Source organism: Falco biarmicus, chromosome 8, assembly GCF_023638135.1.
Source record: "Falco biarmicus isolate bFalBia1 chromosome 8, bFalBia1.pri, whole genome shotgun sequence".
NCBI lineage: Eukaryota > Metazoa > Chordata > Aves > Falconiformes > Falconidae > Falco > Falco biarmicus.
The window spans coordinates 54,087,945-54,100,810 of NC_079295.1; the positions used below are offsets into that span (position 1 = coordinate 54,087,945).

The window sequence follows — 12,866 nt, forward strand, 5'->3', positions numbered from 1 at the left end:
GGCAAGAGAATAAAATTTTGCCTAGGAAATCTGGATCCTGTGATGGAATCCAGGTTTCGTTATTTCGTTTTCACTTCACCATTCAAAGGAAGCAGAAACTAGGACAAACAACAGCTACAGTATTTATCTCTTTGGTAACATCTGTAACAGAGTCTCTAAGCGATGGGTACATCTTAACAGTAATCATCATAAAAGCCCGATAAGATCCTGTTAGAAGTTTCAGAGATTGAAAAAAATGGGGCATGAACTGGGAAAATAGCTTGCCCGTAATTAAACGGGGCCTATGGGAGGGTGAGAAAGACTGCACAGGAACCAGATCCCTCAGATTCCTGCTCTGGCCATGCAGCAGCGCCTCAGTGAAAACAGATCCCAGATATACAAGCTGAATCAATAACCTCTTCGTACAGACAGAAGGTCTGGAGTGCATTTTAGGGTATTTCTTTAAGGCAAAAATGGGTGAATACTAGCTGAGGAGACAGGCAGGCTTGGCAAATAGTCCGAACGTGGACCAAATATTTTCACAGTCAAGTGGCTCTGTGGGTCAGTTTAAAGAGGATTTGAATCCCAACACTTCTGTTCACATACTACTTTTAAATCTGGCTCAGGTAAGCTGTAGCCTTTCTATGACAAAAACGCACCTGTTGTGTAAAATGCCTTTCATTTTGTTTAGTTCCTTATAAAGTCTCACATTCAAAGTTAGTTTCCAAAACCAGTTCTCCCCTTATATTGCAAAAAGACTCAGCTGATATAGCAGGGGCTGAAGCAGCAGCAGAGAACCCAGCCACTCCTTCCAGCTGAAGACACTGTTTCCTCAGAAGAGGCCGCAGACAGTCTTGATGCAGAACAGCAAGACTTGCATTGACACATTTTGTATTTTACCTGTTCTTTGTCTTGAGTAACAGCATAACCTAGTGACCCAGTCAGCATGCAGACCAGCAAAACAATGAACAGGAAGTCCTGTATATCTCTGAAATTTCCAACGTCATAAAACAAGAACATTGAATGAAAAGTTTGTCCAAAGTGATCTAACGTTAATGCTACCATGAAGCGCTGTTTCAGGGTTGAAATATGAAATACCACCCTGAAAACCTACCTATGCAGAGGCAGAAAACTGCACTTTAAAAAGTATCCACTACTGAGTCACCCACATACGGTTGTCACTAAAGCAGCTTGCATGGAGCATATTAGAAATGTGCATCTTCCTTAAATTTCTGGAATGACAACCAACTAGCTGCACATAGTCTCCCCAGATGAAAGACTGTCCATAGCTGCTAATGGAAGGCTGCGGTAATCTTGAAGTCCGCCACAAAAGGATTATGCAACTGAAGCCTGCAAAGGAATGGGAGAAGAATAAGCTTTCTTCCAAACCAGTGATGGCATCCACCATAAGTAAAGAGTTTTTGGAAGTGGATCTCAAATAACTGTCAGACCATGGATCCAATTCCAGAAAGTACAAAGGCAGGAATTAATGAATCAGTAAGAAACAACCTGACAACCACTCCTGCCTTGGTTTTGTGTGGTGCAGACCATAGGCTGGTTAAAGAACTCTTCTGTCATTATACTGCTTGTATAGGTGCCCTGTAAAGGGTTAAATTCCGATATTACTCAGTGACTGCATCCTTTCAGCTGAGATAAATGGACTCCCAGGCAAAAGGACCACTGGGAAATACATATGCCATGCTGTGACAACAACATGCCTCCAACTAAGAGGACAGCTTGAGGTCAGCTTTCACTTCCTCAGCTTTCTGCTTCTCTTGCTTTCTTGTCACCGCTGCTAAAATTGGTTCAAGGGCACTTGGGACTTTTAGTAGAAAAGATTTTTCTCCTTGCATCAAAACCCAAAAGGTTTAATATTTACTATGACCATGCAAAAGTAGAATCTGAATGTGAACTGGAAATTACTGTTATCTGAGTACCAATACTGCAGAGCTGAGAAAATAAAAGTCCAGATTTCCTGCTTAAGGGCACATCTCCATTCTGCCAGCAGCTGCAACAAAAAGCACACAGTTTATCATGCTTGAAAGCTGCACAAACACCCATCAGGGAAGAGAAATTACTCTCCTCTAAACAGACTTTTTGGTTGGAGAAAAAGAGATTTGAGAAGAGTTTTCTGGCTCCATCAAGAACCACTACTCCTTGTTCTACCTTTAGGAGCAAGGAGGCAAGCTGCAATTTTAACCGGAGAACAACTATTAACATTAGTCTGACCTAACAACTGATTTTTCTTTAAAACCTCATCCCTATTCAACTGTAGTATGACAGAGATTTCATTAATTCGGGATTGTTTTCCTGAACTGACTAAGAAAAAGCTGCCCCTAAATGTCATTTCAAGTGATCAACTTCACCTGAGGGGTCTAGGGACAAGGGAAGACACCAAAATCAGTCTGATAATAATACTCAGCCTTTTGGGCTTTTCCTCTTCCAAGTGCTTTGCAAAGAAAAAGCCTCACCACATCCTTGTGAGGTAGGTCAGTAAGTATTATTATATTCCCTTAATACAGATATGGAATCTGAGGCAGAGAAGTTACTTTCCTGAAGGCCACTACAAGAGTCTGTCTCATAGATGGAACCGGGAGACAAGATTCCTTCGCTCTCACAGATTTCCCTTTCTCTCTCGTATCTCTCCACTTCCCCATACAAGTCTTAATGGAGAAACGAGCAACGGAGAAAAGGGCTACAGCGCCGTGTTTCTGACAAATAGCAGGACTCTTAGTACCACGCCACATACTCCAAAAAGGATTATTAAATACAGAAGTACCTTAGAATTAATGGCAAAATGACTGCACACATTATAAAGAAGCCAACATACAATACAAACCTAGCTTAATAAATAAAGACATGCAGCTGCAGTTGTGACTGTGCTGAGGGGTCCTCAGCTCAGTAAGGTCCCAGGTGCCAATGGGTAAGCCCACGTCACTCCTGTGACTCTACTGCCACGCCGACGAGTGCATGCCTGATAGTGCGACCATGGAGTTTATAGCCATCCTGAGTCACCAGCGCTATCGTGCCTGGCTGCATTCCCTCGGCTGGTACATGGCAGACTATTTCATGGTCATACGGATCATATTTGCCACCAACAGGGTTCATCTTCTGAAGGCCATGTTTGGCAAACACACTTTGCAATTTGGCCTCTATAAGAGAGAGGCCTTCACAGATTTTCTTCAGGGTTGGATTTGGATTACTAGGCTCCGCTTCTTCTGCGGCACTCTCGGCAGTCTTCTCCAAGATATCTGCTACCTCCACAAGGTCCCTGCAGAAACTTTGGATCCCTAGAGGCACAAAGAAATGTAAAAAAAAAAACCAAAGTAAATGAAGTGCAGTTTACAGAACATACAGAGCTACAGTACCAATGACAGGCACAAAGTCACAGCAGTTTGAAGACACTTTTAAAGCTGCTAATTCATTTGCACTGTTACTTTAGTGAGAGCAGACAGTGTCTTCTGTATCCTGTAGCTAAAGCTTGAGTGTTACATGGGTAGTAATCTAAAGACTCCCCAGCTCAAGGTATATGCAGGAAAGGTACAACTATGCACATCAACATATCTCTCTCTCTCTAGTATATCTGACAAAGCAGAGCATTAGTATTTCACTCCAAAACGTTATTGCAACTAAGACTTGTTGTTTAGGACACTGTTCCACACCCTCTCATACAGTCTTACAGGCGTAAATGTTTTTCCAAGCAACTCACACAAATGCCCATGCACATAGGAACAAACACAATGGGGGGAAGTAAAAATAATACATGACCATTCAAAAGTATGTTGACAATTTTCTTCGTAAGTTAAAACTACCATGGAAGGACTGGACAAAATGGTCCCTGAGTTGGTCATGAAAAGTCATGCAGTCCTTTTCATTAGAAAAATGGGTTTAGACTGTATACACTTCCAGAAGGCGTATTACACAGCGCAGAAATTTCAGGAGAACCAGCCTCCCTTCATTTACATAGATGCCGTAACTAACTTACTGGAAAGACATTAGGAAAGCAGGGAAAGAGAAACAATAGGTGTTGTCTACAGTTGTACATACATGTTTAAACATGCACAGAATGAAGCAGCATGAAGGAGAAGCAACAAAGGAGCAGACAGAAGCAGACCTATTACCAACCATTTCATAGAATCACAGAATCATTTAGGTTGGCAAAGACCTTTAGACCATTGAGTCCAACCATTAACCCAGCACTGCCAAGTCCACCACTAAACCATGGGCTTAAGTGCTGCATCTACGTATCTTTTAAATACCTCCAGGGATGGTGACTCAACTGCTTCCCTGGGCAGCCTGTTCTAATGCTTAACAGCTCTCCCAGTGAAGAAGTTTTTCCTAATATCCAATCTAAACCTCCCCAGCGCAACTTGAGGCCATTTCCTCTTGTCCTATCACTGGTTACCTGAGAAAAGAGACTGACTCCCACCTTGCTACAACCTCCTTTCAGGTATTCCTCTTGCACCAGAGTCTGTTTTAATGCTCTACAGACCCCCATGACTCATTCCATGAGCAACTTCTAATCAAGAACCTGATTTTTCTTCAGATCTGAAGCATACTACATATAAAATTCAAAAAGCTCAACCCCCGCTCCCCAAAACCAATGGTGCTGATTATCCCAGAATTCAGCAGTCATTTTATAGCACAAGTAGAGCAGTAAGAAAAATACAACAGCTCTAATTTCAAAACTACTAGAATTAACCAACAAAAAACCTTTTGAGATTCATGTATTGTGGAGAGCAAGTTTCTCATTCTCAGAGATGGTGCTGACAGAGTGGAATGATTAAACAGCAGTTTCTTCCCTCTTCACCTGCCTCTGTTGCCAAAGCTACAAATTCAGCTCACTTCACTGATGCTAAAATATTTCTTACAGAAATTTTAAGCAATATCTGATTGACAACCTTTTTCCTAGGCAGGATCTACCTCCTAAAAGCTAGAGCAGAAGCAAAGAGGCTGTTAATATAGTAAAGGAGATCACAACCTGATGACACAGCTGAGAGTATGAGATACATCCTGCCAGAGCCAATTCTCAGCATACAGAAGAGCCTGCAATTTCAGCCAAACTACACTCAGTTGCACTGGCCTATTTTAATTTTTTTTAAAAAAAAAAAAAAAAAAAAAGTACAAAACCCTCACTGAGCTAAACCTGATAGGACATAGCTGGACATACAGAAAAAATAGTGAGCAAGCCCAGACACCAAGATTTCAGGCCACACATCATGCCAGACTTTACAATGAATGAGGGCAGGACCCAGGGGGAGAGAAAAGCTGTTGATCAGCATTTTATGCTCAGGCAGGCAGGCCACTGCAATCAACATTGCTTTGCCTCACTTTGCTTACCAAAGAGCTTGGCATCTTCCACAAACTTCTGTGTTCTCCTCCGGACCTTCTCAGAATCTGCCAAGGCTTTCCGGTATCGCTCCTGTAACCACAATAGCAAGGGGAGACATCAAACGAGGAGATAAAACCCATCTCCTGACAGCTGGCAATCTCTTAGAAACACTTTATAAAGAGCCCACTTCATGTCAGAAGGCTGGGCTGGGCTCTTGCATTTTCATTACAGGCAAACCGAATTCTCTCTCCTACTGATTAATCAAGCACAGCTGCAACTCCCTCAAAAGACCCAAGTGAAGGCCAGAAGCATTCAAGGCACAGCTCAATTGAACACCGCATTGTCAGGCTGCTGCTTTTTGCATGACTCATTGCAGCTATTGAGACACTCCTTTCTCTAGCAGGCAAGCTGGTGGTCTCAGCAACAGATCTGCAACTGCCTGATTTATCGTTTGGTGCAGTAATATTCTCAGGGTGATTACCGTCAGAATTGCCTGGTGCTGCGGTATTTAATCCTCTCCTTAATCACATCTATTCTTCGAAGTCCCTATGACATGATCCCTACCATTTCCACCACATCACTGTCACTAAAGAGGACTTTCCTCCCTGGACAATCTGGATCCAGTGTGACACAACGTGTGATGATAATCAGGATGAAGCTACTGCCATTCCCTCTGTACAATGCAATGAAAGAATTGACCAGACCATCTTCAATGTACAGTGCTGCCTGCCAGGATCATACTGTCAGTGTCTTGCTCCTAGGTGCTACTGACAGGTGGTGTTCCTGGGGAAGGCAGACTGTACTTTCACACTGCACCCTCTCACACTTAGAGCACATTGCATAGCACATCTGCATAGCACAGCAGTGCTGTGTGCGTGTCATAGGGCTTACAGAAAAACCTAGGGCTGAAAGACAGACCAAGTCAAGGGGACTGAACAAAAGATACCATGATGCCACCAGCAGCATACTCACAGTTAAATCCTGGACTTGTTCTTCCAATTTGATGGTTTTGTGCTCTAAGGCACAGTCAGAAAGGGGATGCCTGGGCTCATCACGGGGATCTTCTGGGCCACACTCGTCTCCTGTACTTCTCTGCTGAGCTGCAGTGCTGAAAACACAGGGGGACTCCCTGAAATACAAACTAGTGATAAAGAAGGAAAGTTAAGTAACAACAGGCCAACAAGAATTCTAGTTTAGTGTCATTACTAAAAGCAGGCTCTCTTAAAAAAGCTACACAGGATTCTCAATAAAATTGCAGCTCTTTTCAGAAAATATGGACAACTAGTACAGAAAGACAGACAGATGTTTTGAAAAAATGTTTTATTTTAGACTTACATGTCACTGCAGAGGCTGTATACCACTTCTCTGACATACCTTGAAAAGACTCAGATTTTCACAGGAACACAAGTTGTGGGTTGCATTTTTGCTGACCTCCCAGTACAGGTGGTCAATACTGAATGACAAACTTCGGAAACATTTTTGCAAGGTAGTCTTAAAAAGGAGGCAGGTAGTATAAAGATGGTTTTACAGTTATTTAAAAACCCCTACATGTTCTGAGCAAAATTCTGTAAGATTTGCAAGCCCATGGCACTTAAGCTAGCCAGGCAGAGCCTAGCCTGCTACCTAAGATGGTGCAGAGATCACAGAAGGGAAAGTCACACCATGGAATGGCTGTGGATTTCTGTGGAGCAATTCAACAAGCAAGGAAAGACATATACATCTCAAACTGCTGGCTAACGGAGGATCCAATTCTCAGATGCTCTGACCCATTTGTTCTCCTGCGTGCAAACAGACATAGTAGTTGGTATATTCAGTTTTCCTCCTATTTAGTCAAGAGGAGGAGAGCTTGAACCTTTTGCCAACCAGTTCTACTTACAAAGTAGCAATCGCTAGACTCCTGCCCAGTTTTCATGTCTACTGCTAAGTTTTCATGTCTAAGAAACCAATGAGAACTGTCAAGAGACATGACCAAGTGCTGTGCACCCCAAATATTCTGCAGCCTTCTGCCAGGACCTTCACAGCTCTATTAGATGTATTTGGAAAAGGGACTGAACATTGTCCCTAATATTCTGCAACAGTTGTAAGCAGTTCAAATGTTTTTATCTCTACTGGCAATGAAAGAGTCCCAAAGGCAAAAAACCCAAACCAAGCCCAAGCTTCAAGTGCTGAAGCCTACCCTATTTCAATGACTTCTTCATCCCAAGTATGCTTTTCAACTAAAAAGCACACTTCCCCGTGTTTGGTGTTGATACAGCAGGTGGAGCTCACCCAGGAGGCTGACTCCACAACTTGCAGATGAAATGATGAAACAACCAAAGAGTCAGATATAATTGGATTGAGCTAAACACCACCTAGGTGCTTAGCAGCCTGTTCTATACTGTAACAATCTCACAGGTTTCCCAAAGACTAGATAACAGAAGCCTGCCTGAAAACCATTTGGTCGGGAGATGATCAAAACCAGCATGCTAGACACTTTGAAAAGTAGAGAAAACATTTTTCAGTTCATTCTGTTCTTTTCCAGAAAGCCCTTCACCTGCAGTAACAATGCTATCACTCCAAGAGCAAAACCAAGCATTTTCACTCCCCCTCCTACTCCACTTGCTTTTACGAACCCACTCCTGCCAACATGAGGCTAAAGCCTCAGCCTACCTCCCTCTCCAGGAACAGTCTGCAGAAGAAAGTTCAATTTACTTCCAAACCAGCTCAATTTAGGAAACATTTTAGTATATACTTAAGAAGGGAGGGTGTCTCCTTTTTTTGGGAACACCTGGGCTCTTCCTCTGAGTAGGTCTTTCAACATCCCCTTTCATACAGGGGTTTTGCATATACTAAGTGCACATCTACCGAGCGAAACACAGCATGGCACAGAAATCACTGTACTGGCACTGACTCAAATTTCTGTCTTCATATAGCACAATTCAACACTGCACAGAGCTGCTAATTTAGGCTCCAGAATCGATACAGCTGAGCTCACATTACCAAGCCTGCACCATTAAGCTTTCTTCCTTTTCAGCACGGCTTTACTGCTCGGGTACAATGTTGCAGAAGTGCACAGCATTTGTTTCTGGGTCTCTCAAATAGGTCATGAGATCTAAGTGTTGGTTCAGCAGTTCAGGAAGCTAAGCTTACAGCAGCAACTGGAAGGGACAGGTTTGCTCCCCTTATTCCAGTACTGTGAGGAATAAAGGTTCAGGAGTTAAACCAGCTGAAAACTAACCCTACAAACAAAAAGGCTTTTCCGGCTGTATCCCTGAATAGGTTTGCTGACAGATCAGATGAGCGCAAGTGCCAGTACAAAAGAGAAGACAAACACATGAAGCCTGGTGAGATGTGGGAGGGAGAATATGGGGAAGGGGTGTCCCCCTTTGAGTGGCAACCAGGGCTGAGACTGGCTCAGCTCTATGACCAAAGCACAGTTGAAGATATTTATAGCAGCCCAAAGACCATCAAGCATCTCCTACCACTCTGTGCTCAGCAGCCCAATTTTCCCTCATTTTATTTTTAATACAAGGTTGCTAAACATCCTACAACATTAATGGCAAACTTCCTTCTCCTACCTGAAGACATTTGCATATGCAATTTGTTCATTAAGTGGGTACTTAAAACATGATCTGTATGTCAAACCACTCCTTTTTGACACATTACATGCCAAATAGAAGCCTGAACGCTTCTGCTGCATACACTTGCTCTAGAATAGGATGTTCCTCACATTGGTCTTCAAAGAACCAGACGAGGGGTGGTCACTAGGCTCTTTTCAAAAAGCTGCCCAGCCACTGCATTTCTGGGTTCCAGGAAACCCAACACAGAAGAAAACTCCATATTTTATCCCTGGCTGCAGAGAGATCTGTTTGGGGCACAAGAGCCCATCTTGAATGATTTTTAAGATGCTTGTCACACTCATTTTGTTGACTGGTTTTTCAGTTATAGAAAGTAGACTAAACCAGAGGTGAGGACAGAGAAGGATCCCCTCCACCAAGTTTTCAAAATCGGTCTGTGAAGCTTTAAACAACTGCAAAGCCTTCTTTGTAAATAAAAGGTGTGTCCATGGTAAGCACCAGCTACAAGCTTTGTCCTTCACTGTCTTGCGTTTCATTTAAGGAGCTGCAGGGATGGAAATTAGCCATGCTTCAGATCAGCCAAAAAACCTGAAATGCAGCTGAGAAAGCAGTCTTGCTAGGTACTTCACAGGTTAGACTCCTGTGTCTTAAACTACACAAATGAGTTAACTCTTTTGCATCCAAGAGCAAAAGTTAGTGAGTCATTCTCCTCTGCAAGTGATTTACACTCAACGAATGGGTGTGTTTCGGTGTGTAGGAGGAGAAGGGAATGCACGAGCTGGTGCCTCAGCTACAGGGACCTGCCTACGTGAAGCAGAGAGCTGCCTGCATGGACTCCTTTCTCCAGCTTGTGAAACCAAGTCACAGAACACTTCCTCGTGCAGTGAAATGCCCTGGGTATCAGATGCCGTTCAGATGAGACTGCCTTAAAAGCTGTAGGCAAGAAACAAGAACCACAGACCGACTCCAAAGGGAATTTTTCAGAAAGACTATTATGCAGAATTGAAAATGCCGCTCAATTTACTTGTTCCTTCAGGATGAAAGAAACACATGACTAAAAAGGGCAAGTGCTATTTATGGTCTGTCCACTGCACTGTGCTCCATCTTCTAAAACCAGTCTTGATCACAGCTGCCCTAAAAATAGGCAGAAATCCCACTGGAGGAAGTTGACACATCCTGAAGTGACAGACACGTGGAAGCCCCAGACTGTGTGAAGGACTTATCCAAGTAATCTGGTGATACAGAAAGATTTACAGAGTGATGTCACAGAAAGGCAAACAGAGAGACGTAGCAGAGAAGTTGACTGAAGCCATATGGTTTAAGCCAATTACTCTTAATGAATTTAATGATGAGAACAGGACTCTGGCCAGAACAATAGTATCACCTCTTTCTGGAGCACAGGCACGATACAAGGACATCCCAAACTGACTCTGTCACTTTCCCTCTGAACACACGGCCCCTACCCCACCTCTCCTAAAACACTCCTTCCTCCTCCTCCCAAATCAGCATAACAAAACATGCAAATGCTGAGACACACGGAAACATCTGCGTTAGTGTTTTAGCTTTGGATGAGTGTGCTTTGGATGGAAATCTCCTAATTATGCCCCATTACTTCACTCTGTTTAATCAGGGAGTGATACCAGAGATTAATACTATGTGGATTCCTCTTCCATGAAACCTGAGAAAAAGCTTGTGCAGGGCACCTTAAAGGGGGATGGCTGTAAACTGGGCGGTAGGCTCTCAGACCGCAGCGAGCCCAGGCTAAGAAGCCCCTGAGATGTGCAGCACCGGTGTCTGGGCCCCACCACCCATCGCTTTGCTGTACAGAGCTGCTTCTGCTGGGTGACACAGGCACAGCCGCAGAGAACTGGCGTACAGAGGAGTTTCGCACTGACGGCAAGTTCTGATGATCTTCCAAGAAGGAAGCCTGCTCAGCTCCCATCAGTCACCCATTTCAAACCTGGTGCACACCTTGAGAGGGGCAAAGCAGCTTTCACACATATAAGAGCAAGAGCTTTCAGACACAAGACTTTACATTTAGTCCCAAACACAGTTGCTTCTATTATGTGTTGTAGATTGATTTTACCACATTTTAAGTGGTCTTTTCAGGCTTTTTTCCCCACCCAGGGAAGAAAAAAACCTCTCTAGAATAAGCTAACATGCATTTTGACTGTTTTTCTTTTCACCTGCCCACATTTCACTCACATAACCAAAGCACTTGTTATGGATTTCCCTTTTATAAGCCATGTTCCACAACATTCAAAAATACGACTGTACGCTATTTTACTGTCTAAATATGGAGACAATTAAATGGACCCTCCCTCCTCGACCATCCAAAACATGCTGAAGGTACAGATGCTACATCACTACCAAAAATAAAACCTGAGGAGCACATTAGAGATACAGTCCATGAATAAACGGTTCAGATGGGCAAGAAGGGATACAGAAACCACTCGTGGGTATGCGTTAACGGCAGGAAGCGACCTCACAACGTGACTTACTGACCGCAGAAACGCTTTTCCCTAAAAATTAAAATGAGTTTTTCCTCAAAACGCCACTTTTCCAGGAAACAGCTTGCTTATGGAGAGCCTATTTCTGTTCCAGGCCTTCCGAGAAGCGAAGGTCTGGCAGCGTGCCCCCCAACCGAGGGGTAAAGCAGAGGCCTCCGGCGGGGACAGCGCCCTCCCAGAGGAGCCCCGCGCCGGCCCGCACCCCCGCGGGCGCCTCGGACCCCGGCCCGCCGCGGCGGGCCCTCAGGCCGGGCCCGGGGCGCTGCCACGTCTCGCTGCGAGCCCGCCACAGGAGGGGAGGGGTCAGCGCCGCGGCCGGTAACGGCTGAAGGAGAGGGACGCCACAGTCCCCCTCCCGCCCCCGGCCCGCCTCACGTACCTGCCGCGCCGCGCCGCGCCGCCGAGGGGGAGCACGGTCCCGAAGCGCCGCAGGGAGCGGGCGGCCATCGCCCCGCAGACCGACGGGCTGACTGACGGAGGCGCGCGGCGCGCCGGCACCGCCCGCCAACTACAGCTCCCAGCAGCCCCTGCGCGGACTACGAGTCCCGGCAGGCAGCGCGGCTGCCCCGGCCGGCCCGGCGCCTGGGGCGCTGGCGGAGCGGGCTGCGCCCCTTGTGCGATTAAGACTCGGAGAGGCCGGGGCCAGCAGGCCGGCCTGAGGTGGAAGGCACGGTGTTTCTTACCTCGTGGTGGAAAAGCGTTAAAAAAACCCTAAACCCTTGGCGTAGTGTGCCTTTGAGCGCTGCCTCCACAGGGGGCCTGCAGGAAGGGTTGGAGGGACTCTGTTAGGGGCTGTAGTGACAGGACAAGGGGCAATGGTTTTAAACTGAAACAGGGTAGATTTAGATTAGGTATGAGGAAAAAATTCTTCACTGTGAGGGTGGTGAGGCTGCCCAGAGCAGCTGTTGGTGCCCTATCCCTGGGATGCTCCAGGCCAGGCTGGACGGCGCTCTGAGTGACTTGCCCTGGTGGAAGGTGTCCCTGCCCGTGGCGGGGGGTGGGGGTGGGGGGTGGGAACCAGATGGTCTTCAACATCCCTTCCAACCCAAACCATTCTATGATTCTTTGGCGTGCTTCCACAGGCTGTGGTGCTCTAGCTCCATTCCTCCCTGCTGTGGGCATAGGCTCCTCATTTCTTTAGTGGGAGAAGTGATGCTTTGAAGAGAAGGTTTTTACCGCTTTTCAAAGTGAAACAGGATGGTGTGGCTCCTGGTCCCAGAGGGGACAAGAGCAATGACAATCAGCACAGGGAAGCTGCTGCCGAGAAGAGGACAAGCACTGTTGGGGAATGGAGCTTTCCAGCACCTCATCCCTGGGAGCTGGGGAGCCCCTCCAGCCTGGGTAGTAGGCAGCTAAGCTCACAGCTCTGAGCTAGCTGCCATCACTAACCCAGTGTATGAGATTCACCCAGCCTGCCTGCCCTGGCAGCCACTGCTGCAGGGGTGCCAAGCCCACCCCAGGCCCACCCTGGCCCATTTCACTGTGAGC

General features: G+C 45.7%; 1 protein-coding gene across 2 annotated transcripts; it reads right to left on the minus strand.

Annotated features, from left to right (window-relative positions):
• Positions 1–109: 109 nt before the first annotated feature.
• Positions 110–12,747, minus strand: GRPEL2 (GrpE like 2, mitochondrial). Of its 2 annotated transcripts, XR_008823505.1 has the most exons (5): positions 11,758–12,747; positions 6,284–6,452; positions 5,320–5,401; positions 2,819–3,269; positions 110–1,329 (listed from the first exon to the last, which is right to left on the minus strand). XR_008823505.1 is itself a non-coding variant. In XM_056349124.1 (4 exons), exons 1-4 carry the CDS (start codon positions 11,823–11,825, stop codon positions 2,914–2,916), a joined length of 675 nt encoding a protein of 224 aa, XP_056205099.1. In that variant the 5' UTR covers positions 11,826–12,747; the 3' UTR covers positions 110–2,913. The 2 variants fall into 2 exon arrangements, 1 of the variants encoding a protein (XP_056205099.1); XM_056349124.1 differs by having other exon boundaries at positions 110–3,269.
• Positions 12,748–12,866: the final 119 nt, after the last annotated feature.

Excerpts from the sequence above, each read along its gene's own strand:
- GRPEL2 (XM_056349124.1), bottom strand. The coding sequence starts at position 11,825 with ATGGCCGCCCGCTCCCTGCGGCGCTTCGGGACCGTGCTCCCCCTCGGC. Across the intron at positions 6,453-11,757 it reads GGCGCGGCGCGGCGCGGCAG|TTTGTATTTCAGGGAGTCCC; the intron begins GTACGTGAGGCG and ends CTTTATCACTAG. Across the intron at positions 5,402-6,283 it reads AACAAGTCCAGGATTTAACT|GAGCGATACCGGAAAGCCTT; the intron begins GTGAGTATGCTG and ends TTGTGGTTACAG.